The sequence below is a fragment of the Carlito syrichta genome, unplaced genomic scaffold (assembly GCF_000164805.1).
Source record: "Carlito syrichta isolate Samal-C Ts95f unplaced genomic scaffold, Tarsius_syrichta-2.0.1 Scaffold304470, whole genome shotgun sequence".
In the NCBI taxonomy this organism is placed as follows: domain Eukaryota; kingdom Metazoa; phylum Chordata; class Mammalia; order Primates; family Tarsiidae; genus Carlito; species Carlito syrichta.
In genome coordinates this window covers 190148-209641 of record NW_007248566.1, presented here as the reverse complement: position 1 = coordinate 209641, position 19494 = coordinate 190148, and the positions used below count along the sequence as shown (strand labels likewise).

At 38.4% G+C, this 19494-nt stretch overlaps 1 protein-coding gene across 3 annotated transcripts in view; it reads right to left on the bottom strand.

Moving 5' to 3' along the window:
- The window catches only part of HSD11B1 (hydroxysteroid 11-beta dehydrogenase 1), a 51242-nt gene that overhangs the window by 16902 nt on the left and 14846 nt on the right, over window positions 1-19494 (bottom strand). Inside the window, exons 2-5 of one of the 3 annotated variants that reach the window (XM_021713339.1) lie at window positions 16907-17020; window positions 16005-16135; window positions 15147-15258; window positions 14837-15022 (exon numbers count right to left, since the gene is read on the bottom strand). In XM_021713339.1, the coding sequence (XP_021569014.1) occupies window positions 14837-15022; window positions 15147-15258; window positions 16005-16135; window positions 16907-16994 (517 nt within the window). In that variant the 5' untranslated portion in view covers window positions 16995-17020. Of the gene's footprint in view, window positions 1-14836; window positions 15023-15146; window positions 15259-16004; window positions 16136-16906; window positions 17147-19494 lie in introns of those variants that run through there. The other 2 variants (XM_021713338.1, XM_008059992.2) reach the window with 2 other exon arrangements.

Here is a 19494-nt window from a genome sequence, read left to right as displayed (position 1 = left end):
TGTGTGATTATTAAGGCAGGGTATTTAGCATATTCATCATCATACACATTTATTGTTTCTATGTGTTGAGAACATTTCAAGTCCTCATTTATAGCTATTTTTAAATATATAATACATTGTGGTTAACTATAGCCACCCTTTGTGACTATCAAAAATTAGAACTTGTTTCGTCTATCTAACTGTATGTTTGTATTCATTAACCAACAACATCTTTTCACCTCCCTTCCCCAAACCCACATCCTTCTCAGCCTCTGTAAATGATCATTTCACCCTCTGCCTCCATGAGATCAACTTTTTTGGTTCCCATATATGAGTGAGTACATGCACTATTTGTCTTTCCATGTCTGGCTTATTTTACTTAACATAATAACTTCAGTTCCATACATGTTACTAAAAATGACAGGATTTTTTCTATGGCCTAATAGTATTCCATTGTGTAAATATGCCACATTTTCTTTATCAATTCACTCATTGACAGATATTTAGGTTGATTCCGTATCTTGGCTATTGTGACTAGTGCTGCAATATACATGGAGTTACATGTATCTCTTTATATACTGATTTTCTTTCCTTTGGATAAATACCCAATATTGAGATTGCTGGATCATTTGATAGTTCTATTTTTAGTTTGTAAGAACTCTCCATACTGTTTTCCATAATGGTTGTACTAACTTATATTCCTGCCAACAGTGTACAAGAGTTCCTTTTTTTTTTTTTTTTTGTGTTGGAGTCTCACTCGGTTGCCCAGACTGGAGTGCAGTGGCCGCTCCCGGCCACCGCAGCCTTGCCTGCTGGGCTCCAGCGATCCTTCTGCCTCAGCCTTCCGAGTAGCCGGAATTACAGGCACGCGCTACCATGCCCGGCTGATTTTTTGATTTATTGTAGAGATGAGGTCTCGTTGCCCAGGCAGGTCTTGAACCCGAGGGCTCAGGCAATCCACTCACCTCAGCCTCCCAAAGGCGCGGGATTACAGGCTGAGCCACCGAGCCGGCAAGAGTTCCTTTTTTTTACATCCACACCAGCAGTTCTTATCTTTTGTCTTTTTGATAATAGCCATTCCAACAGGGGTAAGATGATATCTCACTGTGGTTTTGATTAGCATTTCCTTCATGAGTAGTGACATTTAGCATTTTTTCATATACATGTTGGCCATCTGTGTGACTTCTTTTGAGAAATGTGTATTTAGATCCTTTGCCCACTTTTTAATGGATTGTTTTTTTCTGTTGAGTTGTTTGAATTCCTTAGCTAGTCTGGATGTTAGTTCCTTCTTAGATAAATATTTTGCAAATATTTTCTCCCAATCAACAGATTGTCTTTTCATTCTGTTGATGATTTCTTTTGCTGTGCAGAAGCTTTTTAGTTTAATATAGTTTCATTTGTCTATTTTTGTTTTTGTTGCCTGTGCTTTTGGGGTTATAGTCATGAAATCTTTTTCCAGATCACTGTCATGAAGGGTTTCTCCTATGTTTTCTTCTAGTAGTTTTATAGTTTTGGGCCTTCCATTTAAGTCTTTAATCCATTTTGATTTGATTTTTGTATATAGTGAGAGATAGGGGTCTAGTTTCGTTTTTCTGCATATGGATATTCCATTTTCCTTGCACAATTCATTGAAGAGGTTATCCTTTTCCTAATGTATGTTCTTGGTGCCTTTGTTGAAAATCAGTTGGCTGTAAATATGTGGGCTTATTTTTGGGTTCTCTATTATGTTTCCTTGGTCATTGTGTCTGTTTTTATGCCAATACTATGCTGTTTTGATTGCTATAGCCTTGTAAAATATTTTGATGTCAGGTAATGTGATATCTCCACATTTGTTTTTTTACTTGGCATTGTTTTGGCTATTTGGGATCTTTTCTGGTTCTGTACAAATTTTAGGATTGTGTTTCCTATGTCTGTGAAAAATGTTATTGATATTTTGTTAGGAATTACACTGAATCTGTAGATTGCTTTTGGTATCATGGTCATTTTAATACTATTAATTCTTCTGATCCATGAGCATGGAGTCTACTTGTTTTGTGTCCTCTTCAATTTTTTCATCAGTGTATTGTATTTTCCTTATAGAAACTCGTCACCTCCTTTGTTAAATTTATTTCTAGGGTTTTTTTGGGGGGGTTAGCTATTGTAAATGGGATTTCTTTCTTCATTTCTTTTTCAGATTGATTACTGTTCATGTAGAAATGCCTCTAATTCTTGTATGTTGATTCTTTTTGTTTTAAAAATTTAGATTTTAAAATTTTAGATTCTATTTTAGATGTGCAGGTTTGTTACATAGTTATATTGCACGTTGGGAGGTTTGGGCTTGTCATTCAGGTGGTAGGCATGGTACACAGTGGATAGTTTTTTACCCCTTGCCCTTCTCTTTAGGAGTCCCCAGTGTCTTTTGTTTCCATCCCTATGTCCATGTATTCCCAGTGTTTCCATCCTTATGCCCATGTAAGTGAGAACATGTGGTATTCAGTTTTCTGTTTCTGTGATAACTCACTTAGAATGATGGGTTCCATCTGCATCTATGTTGCTGCAAAGATATGATTCCATTATTTTTAACATTTGTATAATGTTTTGTGGTGTATATGTGCCATATTTTCCTTATCCAGTTCACCATTGATGGGCATCTAGGTTGGTTCCATGTTCTTGCTATTGTGAATAGTGCTGCGATAAATATTTGAATGCAAGTGTCTTTTTGAGTTGGGGTCTCACTCTGTTGCCCAGGCTGGAATGCAGTGGCACACTCACAGCCACCACAGCATTGACCTCCTGGGCTCAGGTGATACTTCTACCTCAGTTTTTCAAGAAGCTGGAACTACAGGTGCATGCTACCATGTCCGGCTAATTTTTTTGATTTATTGTAGAGATGAGGTCTTTCCAAATTGCCCAGGCTGGTCTCGAGTCCTGGGCTCAGGCAATCTTCTTGCCTCTGCCTCCCAAAGTGCTGGGATTACAGGCATGAACTACCGTGCCTGCCGCGTCTTTTTGGAAGCATGATTTCTGTTCCTTTGGGTATATACCCAGTAGTGGAATTTTTGGATTGAATGGTAAGATCTGTTTTTAGTTTTCTGAGAAATCTCCAAACTGCTTTCCACAGGGGCTGAACTAGCTTACATTCCCACCAACAGTGTATGAGTGCCCCCTTTTCTCTGCAACTTCAACATTTTTTAAAAAACTTTTTGATAATAACCATTCTGACTGATGTGATAGGTATCTCTCTCTGGTTTTGATATGTATTTCTCTGATTAATAGTATTGCTAAGCATTTTTTCATGTTTTTTGATTGCTTGTCTATCTGTTCCCATCCTTTGACCACTTTTTAATGAGATTATTTGTTTTTTTCCTATTGATTCCTTTGAGTTCCTTATAGATTCTGGATATTAGGCTTTTGTCTGGTGCACAATTTGCAAATATTTTCTCCCATTCTGTAGGTTGTCTGTTTACTCTGTTGATGGTTTATTTTGCTGTCTAAAAGCTCTTTAGTTTAATTAGATTCCATTTGTCAATTTTGGTTTTTAATGCATTTGCTTTCGAGGACTTGGCCATGAATTCATTTCCTAAGTTGATGTCCAGAAAAGTGTGTCCTAGACTTTCTTGTAGAATTTTTATAGTTTGAGGCCTTATGTTTAAGTCATTAATCCATTTTGAGTTAATTTTTGTATGGTGAGAGGTAAGAGTCCAGGTTAATTCTTCTACATATGGTTAGCCAGTTTTCCCTGCACCATTTGTTAGTAAAGTATCTTTTCCCCAATGTTTGTTTTTGTTGACATTGTCAAAGATGAGTTGACATCTCATCAGTGGTTTTTATAGGTTTCAGTGGTCAGTGGTTTTATTTCTGGGTTCTCCATTTTGTTCCATTGGTCTATGTGTTTATTTTTGTACAAGGACCATGCTGTTTTAATTACTATAAGCATTGTAGTAATGTGAGTCTCCAGGTTTGTTCTTTTTACTGAGGATTACTTTGGCTATTCAGGCTCTTTTTTTGCCTCCACATGAATTTAAGTATTATTTTTTATAGATTTGTAAAAACTGCTGCTGGTAGTTTGATAGGGGTTGTACTGAATCTGTAGATTGTTTTGGGTAGCATGGGCATTTTAGCAATATTGATTCTTATAATCCATGAGCATGGAATGTTTTCCATTTGTTTGTGTCATCTTTGACTTCTTTCAGCAGTGTTTTGTAATTCTTGTAGAGATCTTTAACCTCTTTTGTTAGATGTATTGTGTATTTTATTTTTTTTTGGTGACTTTTTTTGGTGACTTCTTTTTTGGTGACTATTGTAAATGGGATTGTGTTCTTGATTTGGTTCTTATTTTGAACATTGTTGGTCTACGGGGGAATGCAACTAATTTTTGAGTGTTGGTTTTGTATCTCGAGATGTTACTGAAGACGTTTATCAGTGCTAGGAATTTTTTGATGGGATCTTTAGGGTTTTCTAGATACAGAATCCATAAAGAGAGATAACTTAACTTCTTCTTTTCATATTTGGATACCTTTTACTTCTTTCTGTTGCCTGATTTCTCTGAGTAGGACTTCCAGTACTATGTTAAATAGGAGTGGCTGTATGTTGATTTTGTGTCTGGCAACTTTACTGAGCTTGTTTATCAGATCTAAGAGTTATTTGGTGGAGTCTTTATATTTTTCTGATTATAAGATCATGCCATCTTCAGTGAGGTACAATTTGACTTTCTCTTTTCCAATTTAGGTGCCTTTTATTTCTTTCTTTTATCTAATTTCTCTGGCTAGGACTTCCAATACTAAGTTGAATAAGAATGATGAAAGTGACATCCTTGTTTAGCACCAGAGGAAAGGTTTTCAGCTTTTCCTCATTCAGCATATTATCTGTGGGTTTGTCATATATCATTTGCCCATTTTTAATTCAGGCTTGTTGTTGTTGTTGAATAGGGTAGTACTTTGAGACTATGTAAATATCCTCTTTCTCATTTAACTTTCACCCACTAGTTTGAGCAACAAAGGATGCTTCCTGGCTGAGTTATTACTACGATGGTTGCCAAATGGTGATTTTAACAATTTAATCGTTGTTTCTATATTTATCAGTTGTCTTTCCATTTCATAGAAAAGACCTCTCTCAATTTATTTATTCATGTTTTTATTTACATATTCCTGAACTTGTTTCCTAATGTTTGTTATGGGTTATAATCTGTTATTATCATTTATTCTTATAGTTTGGTGGTCCTAAATTTGGCTAGTGGGATTCTTTTAAAGTTGGCCTCTATGTCCTATTAATATGTAACTATTATTCTTTGAGCAGCTTTCTACTTACTGGCAAAACAAGACTTTCAGGTTCATCTTGTACCTTTCCTTTCACCACCCTAGAATCAATAATTTCTCCAAGAAGCCTTGGTTTCTTTTAGTAGAGAATGACATTTAAATAACAAGATCTGGGCGCTTAAGTGTGCTCCCAAGTCCTGTTAGTGGACAGAATAGGGGGATATATGCATGTATATATAGACACTCACATCTTTATTTCTATATCTACCATGTATATTAAAAACTATTAATTCATACCCATACCTCCAATTTCAACCAACACCAGAGGGATCATTCTAATTTTATTCCTTTTCATATTTGCAGCACTGACAGTGAGAATCTGGCTTTCACTATCCTCAATGTATATTACTTATGTAATTAATGCCCACGGTTTGTGATCATTCTTTATCTGTCTCTGCATCCTCATTCCACCTGTGCCAGGCTACATCAATGCCCTCTTTACCTCAAGTTGGGCTGTCCATGGAAGTCCCCCTTGCAGATGACCTCATCACCTTTCTTAGTTCTGACAACATGTGCTTAGTGCCATACGAACACCCTCCTCAGACCATTTGAGCTCTGAAACTTCACAGCAGGCCACCATTGCTGCCCCTTGTGAGGATGTCCTTCTCATCTCTCTGTCTCCAATATCCCATATCTACTCTGTGACACAAACCTGTCTCATCCTGCTCAAGTTTGTTAACTTCCTCCCCTACGACATTGCCTACCTTGCTCAGCCCTTCTGAATGGCTTTTAGACTGAATTGTTCAGAGCCAAGAATGCTGAATATTCTACCATGCATCAGACAGTCCCATGCAATGAATTGTTCCACCTCAAAGGCTAATAGGGTCCCATTAAGAAGCCTTGACATGAAAGCCTAGAAACAGAAAGGAAACAGGAAGGGGAAATATGGCCATGGGTCTTCAACATAGTCTAAGGAAAGACATGAAATCAGGAACCCAGGTACTAGTAAGCCATTTTACTATTTATTCATTCAAGAAGAATATGTTGATTATTTGCCAGATTTGTGCATGCTACCATTAAGGAGTGCACATCTAATCACTGTGGATGAAATGCTGTATTTCATCAGCTCTGAGAAGCAAGTGATTGTAAGACATAGTATTATTTTGTGTACCAAGAAACATAAAGCCTGCCAGTAGACCTATAACATGATTCTTATCCCTTGGAATTTGTATTTCATACTTGTTGATACTTAGTTGCTTCTAGGGTTTTTTTTTTTGTTTTTTGTTTTTTTTTTAGCAACGATAAACAATGCAGTAACGAATTGGCTTACACTAGAATGTAGCACCATGGCAGGTATCTTGTCTTGGCACACTTGCTCCCTGCCATAGTTCTGGTATCTGGCATAGTGCCTAGCTCAGAGTGGACTCTTAATACACATTTTTTAAAAAGTGAAATGAGTGAATATATTTAGGAAGCACTTGTTCATCTGTAGAATAAGTTTCACAGACGTGAAGTTATGTTTCCTCTCTCCAGTCATTTCTATTCTTGAAGTACTTTAGATGAACGTCTATTCATTGAAATCAACACAGCCCTCCGTAATTGTAAGTACTGCATCTATTTCTATGATATAAAAATTACATACACACACACACACACACACACACACACACACACACACACACACACACACAGAAAATTTGGAAAATGAAGAAAAGTATGAAGCTAAAAGTAAAAACAATTACTTATTGTTATTTAGTCTAGATATAATTCTACTACTATTTTGGAAAAGTTCCTTTTAGTAATCGTAAGTACTGCATCTGTGGATTCAACCAACCACGGATAGAAAATATTTGGGAAAAAATTGTGTCTAAACTTAACATGTACAGACTTTGTTCCTTGTTATTATTCCTTAAACAATATAGTATAACAACTATTTACATAGCATTTTCATTGTATTAGGTGTCATAAATAATCTAAAAATGATTTAAATTATCTGGGAGGATGTGCATAGGTTGTATGCAAATACTATGCTATTTTATATAAGGGACTTAAGCATCTGCAGATATTGGTATCTGTGGGAGATTCTGGAACCAACCCATTGAGGATCCTGAGAGACTATAAATAAGATTATATTCAAAGAAGGAAGCACAACAAGAAGCAGATAACTTCTGAAATAAATTTATCTAAAAGATTGTAATAGAAGGTACAAAGTAATGGAAAAAACAGTGACCCCAACAACTTTAAAAAATGCTTCATGGCCAAGTGCAATGACTCATGCCTGTAATCCCAGCACTTTGGGAGGCTGAGGTGGGAGTATTGCTTGAAACTGGGATTGCTTGAAGCTTAAGACCAGCCTAGACAATATAGTGAGACTTTGTCTTTACAAAATAAAATTTAAAAATTAACTGAGTGTGGTGGTGCACGTCTGTAGTCCCAGCTACTCGGGAGGCTGAGGCAGAAGGATTGCCTGAACCTAGGAGGTCAACTCTGTGGTGAGCTGTGATTGTGCCACTGCACTCCAGTCTGGGTGACAGAGTGAGACCCAGACTCAAACAAATGAATAAAATATTTCTTTTTTTCTTTTTTTTGAGTTGGAGTCTCACTCTGTCACGCAGACTGGAGTGTAGTGGCTGCTCCCGGCCACCACAGCCTCAACCTGCTAGGCTCCAGCGATCTTTCCGCCTCAGTCTTCCAAGTAGCTGGAACTATAGGCGCGCACTACCACGCCCAGCTAATTTTTGATTTATTGTAGAGATGAGGTCTTGTCAAGTTGCCCAGGCGGGTCTCGAACCCACAGGCTCAGGCAATCCACTGACCTCAGTCTCCCAAAGGCGCGGGATTACAGGCTGAGCCACCGAGCCTGGCTCAAAATATTTCTATGATATAAAAATTACACACACACACAGCAAAATTTGGAAAATGAAGAAAAGTATGAAGCTAAAAGTAAAAAAAATTACTTATTGTTATTTAGTCTAGATATAATTCTGCTACTATTTTGGAAAAGTTCCTTTTAGAGTCATAGGTACTGATACAAATATAGATATAAATACAGATATATATATAGTACAATTAATTATTTTCCTACTGCTAGACATTGAGGTTATTACCATTGTTTTGCTCTTTTAAAAATCCTACAGCAAATGTTCTTGTATCTAAATCTGTGACTAATTTGATGACTATTTTATTGGTAGATTTTTTTTTTTATCACTGAACTGGGTGAAATGAAGAAAACATTTTAAAGGCTATTGATATATATTTACAAATATATATGAATATATATAGACAAATAAAGAACTAGACTTTAAAAATATACAAAAATAAATCAACCAAAATTAATATAAGAATCATGTCCTTGTCCCACTGTGAGTATGGTTATCCCTCCGTATTTGAGGGGAATTGGTTGCAAGATTACTTGTGGATACCAGAATCTGGGGAGTCCCTTGTATAAAATGGTGGAGTATTTGCATGTAACTTATACACATCCTCTTGTATATTTTAAATCATCTCTGGATTACTTATAATACTTAATTTACTACATGCTACTTCATGTGAATTTAACATTGTACTCAGTGCATGGCAAATTCAAATTTTGCTCTTTGAAACTTTGTGGGTTTATTTTTCACCCCCATTTTTTTGGATCTGCAGTTGGTTGAATCCATTCATGTGGCAGTTATAGATATGGAGAGGCCATTGTATAGTGATTCCATTCTTTTTCTATTATTGTTTAAAAAATTCAAGAGCCATGACATGGGTGTAATGGCTTACATCTGTAATTCCAGCACTTTGGGAGGCCAAAGTGGGAGGATTGCATAAGGTCAGGAGTTTGAGATCAGTCTGGGCAACATAGTGAGACCTTTGTCTCTAAAAATTAAAAAAAAGAAAGAAAGAAAAAATTCAGGACCCAAATTGGAAACTTAAGCATAGCACATACACTGAGTCTAATTTTGGCAATTAATTCTTCTTTCTTTAAGACCTAGTTTTCTATTTGTACATTTCCAAATAGACTGTATTTGTTGTAAGCCTTCTCAAACTTTTTTTTTTTTTTGAGTTGGATTCTCACTCTGTCACCTAGGCTGAGTGCAGTGGCACGCTCACAGCCACCCCAGCGTTGACCAGCTGGGCTCCAGCAATCCTTCCGCCTCAACCTTCCAAGTAACTGGGACTACAGGTGCATGCTACCAAACCCAGCTAATTTTATGATTTATTGTAGAGATGCGGTCTCATCAAGTTGTTCTTGAAGCCGTGGGCTCAGGCAATCCCCTCACCTTTGCCTCCCAAAGTGCTGAGATTACAGGCCCTTCTCAAACTTTTTGGTAAGCAAACATAAAGACATGAATAATGGCAAAACATTGCTTTTCTCATCCTCAAGTGCACTTGAATAAAAGCCACAGTCTAGCAGGAATAAGTAGCCTTGACTACTTAAGCTTAGCCTAGTCTTTCAAGAAGAGATTATGGAGCAACAATGATCGTGGATAGATCGTGGATAGCATTATATTGCTCTCAACTGGCGCTAAATTGTTGCTGTCTCTGTCAGAAAGTCTTCCTCCCTTTCAAATCTTCCCTAACTCCTTCTTTTTAGGGCAGATGCAAAATTGAACCCCCAGAGAAATCCAGCAGGTTCTGTCTCAATCTTTCAGGTTTTGCCCAAACATAATCTCTTAAATTTAGGCAACAATGACTTCTGCAATTTTTATGCCTGTGTTATTAATTCTTACTCCGATTTCCTTCTTGGCATTCTTCTAGGCCCTATAGACCAGGGGTCTCTAACCCTGGGGTTGTGGACCATACCCATTCGTGGCCTGTTAGGAACTAGGGCATGCAGCAGGAGGTGAGCAGCAGGGTGAGCTGAGCTCTGCCTTCTGTCAGATCAGCAGTGGCATTAGATTCTCATAGAAGCACGAACCCTTTTGTGAACTGTGCATGCGAGGGATCTAGATTGCACTCTCCTGATGATGTCCTTCTCCTTCCAACCCTGCAGGTGGAAAAATTGTCTTCCACAAAACTAGTCCCCGATGCCAAAAATGTTGGGGACCGCTGCTATAGATGACACATCTACAAACACTCATATCTCACCTGTGCATATTTCTACCCATCTTCCACAAGCAGTTCAACCGGGCAGCCAGCCGTCCCCACTCTCTGCCCCTCACATACATACTTTTTTTCTTTTTAGAAACAGGGTCTTGCTATGTTTTCCAGGCTGTGGTACAGTGGTGCGATCATAGCTCACTATAGCCTTGAACTTCTGAGCATAAGCCATCATCCCACCTCAGCCTCTGGAGTAGATGGGACTGCAGGCATGTGCCACCATGCCCAGCTAATTTTTTAGAGATAGGAACTTGTGATGTTACCCAGGCTGGTCTTGAACTCCTGGTCTCAATCCTCCCACCTTGACCTAAAGCACTGGGATTTCAGGTCTGAGTCACTGCGCCAGGCCCACTCATGTAAATACTTATGCGTAAACACTTGCATAAACACATGCATAAATACTTCCGTTCACCTAGGAAATTATGGTTCCTGAAGATTATTCCTGAGTTAATTGGATTGAAGGGTAAAATGCATCTTTTCTTAGAAAATATAGAACAGTTATGGCAAAGGATAAATTGCCCCTATCCACTTAAGTTCTGAGGCCTGTTCACATACTAGACTTGGGATTCCCTGCTTCCAACACTCCAAGACATTTCTGTACACTGAGACATTGGCCCATCTTTTAGGAAGGAGTGGGTATGCTAGAACTGAAGGCAGGGATGAGATTAAAATCTGTGTTTTCTCATCTGTATGCAAAACATCATTATGGATATTCCAAATCCTGTTAGTTGATACATGTAGTTGAAAAATCTGGTTTTTTCCCCCCTCTCTTTCTCTTTATAATGTTGAATTTTTGAAATAGGTTTAGACCACACAGGCAGCCCTCAACTGACAAATGTGTTAAGGTTCAACAAGGGCCTTCATTTGAGTTTTCCCACAGAAATATTGTCTTATAAAATGTTTGTCCCTGGCTAGTCAATTCAATGTGCCTAAAATACTATACAATTACATTTAAAAAACAGTATGAAACAATGCTATGAATGAGCAAACCAGAAAAGGAATACATTTGAATAAGGCAAGTATATATGTATGTACACACACACACACACACACACACACACACACACACACACACACACACACACTACACAATACACATATACACACATATCTGTTAAAAGCTCATCTATTTAAAAGAAGATTTACTTGGAGAAGAGTGGATATTTAACTAAAGACACTTATGGAGCTTCCAAAGAGAGGTCTGTGCATTTAAAGATTATTGGCAAGGTTCTTTTATTCCTTCCAATGTATTTTCATTTTGAATATTTAAAGAAATCCAGTCTGTTATCTTGTCTAATGTCACTTCAAAATATGCCTTTCATTTTCCTTGATACAGTGTATTCCTACACTTATGCTTGCCCAGTGTAACTTGTAGCATTCATGTTATTAGTAGTATTATTTTAGTAGTAGTATTTGGATTACCAATGAAGCTAAAAAAGGGAAATGGAGAAGAAGTAGGATTTCTAAAGATAACTTACCAAAATGTAGTAGACGAACGCAAGAGACTTTTAAATGGTTCTGGTGAGTACCAAAAAAAGACTTCATATAAGGTGGGGGGCTAAATAGATATTGAAAGGAGAAAGGAGCAGAGGATGACAGGATTTGTCCATGATGACTCAGAGGGGCACAGAGGCAGGTGGAGAAGTGGTATCATATACTTGGTTCTAGTTGACATGTGTAACTGGCATGGCACACCACAGTGATGGGGTTCCCAAAGCCAAAGGGTTTATAAATGGAATCAACTTTACTTTTCTAAAACTGAACCTACCTACTTTGACTAATGGCAGATAAACTTTTTCCTGGTGCTTTCAAATGTTCTTTGCCCAATCCAGTGATTTTTTTCAGTTAAATTCAAATATCATTATATCTGTTTCAGTTTGTTTCATAAACACTATTTAGGCATTCTCTTTCCATTCTTTCTCCTGCCCCACTGTCCCCTGATGTACTGTCTAATGAAAAGGTTTTTAGTTTGGTGATGGACTTTGAATGGTGGTGGGGGGAATCTGGAGAGAGTGTGTGTGTGTGTGTGTGTGTGTGTGTGTGTGTGTGTGTGTGTGTGTGCATAAGCACGCATGTGCATGTGCTGTGGGTTCACACATGGGATGGCCTGGAGTGTATTCTTCCTTCTAGTCTTATATTTTCTTTTGGCATGGGTAATGTGGGAGAGAATTTTAGTTTATCAATATCAATGTCTTTTATAGAAACAGAACCCTTGATTTTTAGTTGGACACATGTCCACTTTCAATAAAGATAGTAATTTCAGTCAGCTGTGGCAGAAGAGAAGTATACAACTTTTAAGTAATACTTTTCTTTTTCATTTTCTTGAGTTAAAATTCAGACATAACAGTAAGTCATCTCAGACATACAGATATAGATAACACCCTTGGGATGGTGGTCTGAGATAGAAGGGTTATTGGATAACCAGATGGGGCAGAACTACCATGCCAGCCCTGGAATGCCTGCCCAAGTCTGTTCTGTGAAAGAGAAATAAATTTAGATTTGCTTAAGACATTGTAAATTTGGGTCTTTCTTATATCCAAACTAGTGCATGGTGGGAAAGGGAAAGGCTAATCAATGTAACTTGATGTTACATATACAAGAAACTTGATCTGTAGGTGCCAAAAAGATGTTGAATGGTGGATGGATATGTACTGTAAGGACGTTCCCAGAAGCAGGAATACTGTCTCTGCTAATGTTAACAAAGTAACTAAGCCTTCAAAGTACATATTAAAAATATAGGATTTCCATGTAATGCAGTGCTTGGAAATGCATTGGGATGAAAACTGTGTATTACTGTAGTTCAATAACCATCTTACTGCATTCCCTAGAAGAAATGATTAAAACTCCATCCCAGTACTCTTTGGCTGACCTTAGGATCAACTTGATGTTTAGCATCCCATGTTTGTGGGATTCAGATTTTAAGAAGGCAGGATTAATGAACATGTTTACTAACTGTTTAAAAGAATACATCATAGAACAGAGAATATTCTTCAGTTAAGGAGAAAAAGCAATGTGTCATACTTTACAAGTTCATAGACATGCTTTAAAGCAAAAAAAGCTGAACTCTTTTGGCTATACTAAATAATAGACACAAGGGATAGTTGTCCAACTAGATTTCTACCTCCCAGAGTTGTTAGAAATTATCAAGTGTCATTCAGTAGATGTAGGAGATATGTAAAAATAGAGGTTATAAGAATTTTATCATGTCCTTGGGCTTCAAAAGTAATTCTTATTCCTTCTGAGCACATTTAGATTGTGTGTACATTATAGAACACATCCTTTGCCTAGAGTGAATGTATTATTTAATCAACTGAAATCATTAAAGCCACCTACACCATGACTGATGTGAGGGTTTTGGTCAATGCCCTGGGATGGACTGGGGATGTGCCCAGCACCGTCTCACTCAGTATGCATCTGGAAGCTCTCCCCTCCTTTCAGCCCAGAGAGCGTCGTGTCTGGGGAGGGGTGGGGAGTCTGTGTTGTCTGGGAAGCACAAGGATGCATATCAATCACTGTTTGGTGGGTAGCACAGACACATTGCCCCTTTATCCAATCACTATGCAGGGCTTTCCTGAGCCAAAAGGAGAGATCTCTAAAATATAGATGGTGTTATTTGTTTCAATAAGTTTGTGAAGTACTTCACAGTGTAGAGCCCTCTAGGTTATTTGTTTTTACATTGCCAGGAACTATATTTAGTTGGCTGATTTTTATTCTGGTGTTAGGACTTTCCAGTCATATCCTTTTAACTGATTCATCAACAGACACATATGAAACTTCTTTGCTGGATCTATGATGAAATGGGCCTACAGAAATCCCCCAAGCTGGAAACGCTCTGGATTTTACTGGTGATGGCCACTGCCATCATCTAAAGCATCGGGGACCTCTCTCGATCCCACAGCGATCTCTTCATGAATATTTCTCTGCACACATTTCCTTCCTATCCAGCTTGTTGTTTAAGTTGACATTTCAATGTAACAAATTCATATTTTGAAAAGTACCCCCAATATAGGCAAGTTTGTAAATTTGTTTTTGTTGTTTATTTAGTCTTAGCTTAACCCATTCATCAGACAACTGTTATTTTACTTCTCAGTTCTTCCTTTGCATCAACTAACTTCACCAACCTACAGTTTTTGGTCTGGAGGAGGTAAAGTTCTATTCATTGTGGCCAGATCTCCCCCTGAGGGCCAGAACCTTCTACTTATACATCACAAACCAGGTTTCCAATGAACACTCTGCTTTTTCTCTGTCATTTTCCAGGATTTTGTAGCCCACCCACCTACCCTGACCCATCCTTCATTTTTTATTGTCCCACTAGTTCTTAATAGTCTTTTTTACTCAGCATGCATGCCTCTCATTGAGTTTAAATACTCCAAGTTCTTATTAATATATCTGCTTGTCCCACATACGGGCAAGCTGTTGGTCAGATTTCGCTTAAGATCATTGTGAGCATTTCAAGAAACTGATCAAAATTCATGTTTGCTACAGATCCTAACACCATCTCCGGCATTGTTTTCCACACTGGTCCCTGTCCCACTCACCAGCAAGCGAGGAGACGACAACAATGCTTCCGTTGCTCTGCTTCAGCATGGGCAAGGCGGCTACACTCAGGACCACATAACTGAGGAAGTTGACCTCCATGCTTTTGCGCACAAAGTGAATGTCATTATGAAAAAAACTCAAAGAAGTTTTGGTGATGTGGTTGAGAATGAGCATGTCTAGTCCTCCTGCAAGAGAGGACTGTGTTGAGAGAAACCATCTGGGGTTGATACCTTCCCCTGTCCCCTCCCAAAAGTTCTTTGGTGAACCCTAAGGCAAAGTTCAGAGGAGGAGTGGAAGGAGCAGCCTCACCCATGAGTTTTCCTGCTTTGGCAACAAATTGCTCTGCGAAGGTCATGTCTTCCATGGTGCCAGCAACATAGTGTGCTGAAGCTGCACCAAGCTCCAGACAGCGGGATACCACCTGCAGTGACAGAGCAGAAATGGCATCAGTCTTAGCTGCTGACTTTAAGTGGGTAGCCTCTGAAATAATGGGGGCTTAAATGAGAGGTTGCTCAGAGTCCTGTTTAGATACGAAATGGTGTGTATGTTTGTGTATTTATTGCTAAATACAACCTCATGATCATCATTTTCTCTCTGAAATATTTTCTGGAAGACGGTGGGGTTGAAAAGGATAAAACATCACTGTGCTGAGGTTTAAGTCCATGATTTATGCTCTTGGGTTTCTGTGAAAAGATGTTTGTGAATGCACTATGGGCATAGATGCTGGTTACTGTGTGGGTAGCTCTGGGTTTGTGAATGTTTGTATTTCCTCGGGTTTGTGAGTCTATGAGAGGGCATGTGTCTGGGAGTATGCATGAGTATGAGCACATAATGCATATGAAGATATGTATTCATGAGCAAGTATTGGGATTTTGGTATCTGGAAACATCCCTGTGTATCTGTGTTTCCATGTGCAAATGTGCATGACTAGGCATGTCTATAAGCATATATAGACCAAGGACTTTGTGGCTAAATATTTTATATATATATAAAACATTCCAGTGGGTATTTGAACCTGTATATGAGAGTATAAAATTAAGTGTGTGTATGTGTGTGCACATCTGTGTATGGATGTGCTAGCTTCTAGCTTTTGTGTATATGTGAGTATATATAAGAACACATCTGGGCATCTGAGGGTACATGTGTCTGTGGACACAGAACCCTCACCTTCTGTAGATTTTCTTTTGACCTCGCTGTTACCACCACATGGGCTCCCATCTTCGCCAGATGATAAGCCATCTCTTCTCCGATTCCTCTGCTGGCCCCTGTGACAATTACTTTCTTGCCTTGGAGCATCTCTGGGGAACCCCAAAAAGGAAGTGAGGATCATACATAACTTGACAGCAACATTCCTTCTCCCTCTCTGAATATGGGCAGGCCTTATCTCAATTTCGAACTTTAAAGGTTAGGGGTTCTGATCAATTTGCCTCAAACTGCGTCAGTTACTGAGGGAACAGTTCAAGTCTTTCTGAAACATGCTCTGAAGTTGGAGTTTGGCCTGGTTGCTCAAAACCAAGACTCCCTGTTGTCATTTTTAAAAACCTCCATGGACAGAGATCATACAACGAGGCCAGAAAAGGCATTGCTTAGCTAAAACGTTGGAGTTCCAGACATTTCTGGACTCATCCAATTTTGCTCAATTGAAAGAAAAATTTAAAAAGAATCAGAACACATGTGTTTGTAGTGATTCCAGGGATTTTCCCTCACTTCTATGTAGTCGTCAACTCCAGAGTTTCTTTTTGCCTCCCACCTATCAGTCTCTCCATCGAGCCCAATTAGCTGACTGAGCTGTGAATTTAGGTATTACCCTCCTTTTTGTGGTGAAGATTTGAAATTACTTTCCGATAAGAGTGCCAAATAAAGCATGGCCTATTTGGCAAGCTTTTGGCTGCACAGTTATCCCTCCCCACACCCCTGCCCACAGCCTGGAGGACACAAAAATACTGTCCCACCTCAGGATTCCCTTTTTTCCAGCAACTCTGGGGATCAAGAACACAATTTGATCCTCAGAAACACTCTAGCACCCCTGCTTTTTCCTTTTCTCCAAAATGAGATACACTGGGGCTTACCTGGTCTGAATTCTTCTTTGACAGAATAGTAGTAGTAGGCCAAGAAGAGCCCCAGAATGGGGAGGAGATACTTTTTCATAAAAGCCATCAGATGTGGACCTGGCCCGAAGATCCCTGTAGGACACACAGAGAAAACCTACAGAGCTTTCGACAACCTCCTAGGCAGGCAGCAGCCTCTGAATTGTGACATCAGGGACGGGGGAGGCTGGAGTAGTCTCAGGCAGTGCTAGCCAATTTCCCTGTCAGAGCAGCGATTGGCTTTGGGTGGGATCCCATTCGTCCCTGGCAGCCTGCATGGTGGATTTCATAATGGACAATGTTTACTCCATTTCATTGAGCAAGAGGAGACTTCCAGATGGCCAAGCTCATGACTGTACAGGACTGGATTCCTGAGCATCCCTGCCCCGAGTCCATCTTCCTCTTAACACCATTTACGCCAGGGATCAATGGTCTTTCAAAAGTGGTTTGTCAAAGACGCAGCGAGAGGAGTGTATATGGGACTTCTGGGAGAAATGTGAGTAATAGCAAAGAGAGCCAAATGCAAGCCAAATCTTATTCTCGGTCCCACCCCCTAGTCAGAAGCAATTAAAAAATAATAGCACAAACAGCAAAATAAGCTTAAGAAAAAAATGTGCACATCTTGAGGAAAAAAAAAAAAGCAAACAAGCCCCATAAGCCCCACACTCAAGTTCAATGAAAAAGTATTACAACATCAAAGGGGATATTGCAAGCCAGCCAGAACCCAGATGGCGGGAAACCCAAGACCAGTTCAAGCCTCTCAAGCAAGTGCAATGGAACGTACACTTATTACTTTAACAGAGAATAAAGAAGAAATAATGAGCTATTAAACTGGGTCTTGTAAAAACTACAGAGGAGCAAGAACTATGGAGAGGATGCTAGGAGGAGGCGACCTGATGTGAAAGAAAAAAGAACGAGCACTATGCAAGTGAAACTAGCTGGGCACGCCCACGTCTCAGTTAAAAATAGATATAATAACAATAAAAGGACCAGAGGGGAGGAACTCTGAGCAACTCAGAATTTATTATCAGGGAAATGGATAAACAATCACCTCAGTATGTCTTAGCAAGAATTCATTAAGAAGTAATCCTCAAAGAAAGAATTTAAGACGTTTCATTGTTAAGTTTTTCAACTAAAAGCCAACGAACCAAATCAAGAAAATCACCCAAACACAAAGTAATCCTGAGTTCTGCAAGTTACCAATAGGGCAAGGAAATAAATTGAAATTTGATAATGAGTATGAATGTTTTGGAGATGGGATAGGAGTTGGGGTCGGGGGACAGAACTTACACTAGGTTAAGGGAAATTTAGTAACGATTCCAAGTACAGTATCTGGAAATACTCAGTGAATTTTCACTTCAGAGTAAGAGAAAATAATTTAAGACCCAGAGGAGATGAAACAATTTGTCAACAAAGGTCCACAGCTGTGAAAGTCACTTACAGGAAACAATGGAGATTTGAAAACAGTTGAGGGCTAGAAAAAGCTCAAGGTCTATGGAGGACAAAAATAGAAAGAAGAGAAAATTCAAGTGAAAATTAGATTACATAACTTTAGAACTTCAAGATATATTTGTATAATCTTATAAAGGTCTTTATGTTACCAAAATATGTTACAGATTAAATTCAATTTTCATCCTTAGAGAAAAGGAAGTATAAAATTAATTTTCTTAATCCTATACAATCAATAGTAAAATTATAGGCAACAATGAAAGGTTGTTTTAAGATATGATGATGCTGAGAGGATAGAAAGATGGACAGACTAAGGATGTTTATTGTCTGACAAAAAAGAAATAAAGAATTTTAAAGTCCATTAAGAAAACATAAATTTAAAGAAAGCAAAAATAACAATGAGCAAGATAAACTGCAGGGTAATAGAACACAGAACAAATGCATCAACAATTGCTGATTGTTTGGCTCCATTAAAAAATGAAGTCCAACATTGTGTGGCCTCAAAAGACACATTTAAGCCCAGAGACACAAACAGATTTATAATTAGATGACCTAATAGCTATGATGCTAGAAAATAAGGATACGGAAAAAAGCATCCAATAAAGTAGTTTTCATGGAATTAGATAAAATAATTGCTAAATAAAATGTATTGATGAAAAATAAGAACACTGTGTAATGGTAGATGACACATTAAATCAGCATTTCTCAAATTTTTGGTCTTTTAATAATTATCAAGGACCTCAAAAAACTTTTGTCTATATAGGTTTTACTTATTGCTATTGCTATTGATACATTAGAAATGAAGGCTGGCAACCCCTTTGGGTCCCCTTCCACTATGGAAGCTTTTCTGTTCTCTCAATAAATCCTGCTTTCTAAAAAAAAAAGAAATGAAGATAGGATTAAAAAACCTCGAGCACATATAAGCATATATTTCATTAGCAGTCAGGGCAATGGCATTATCACATATCCTGTAGCCTCTGGAAAAGTCAATCAATGCCTTAGTGTGATTATAAAAATTGTTTTGCTATTTCAATCCCCCAAGAGGGTCTCAGGGACCTGTGAGGATTGTACTTTGACCATATTATGTAATAAACACTGAATCCACTTTGTGTTCATATGTA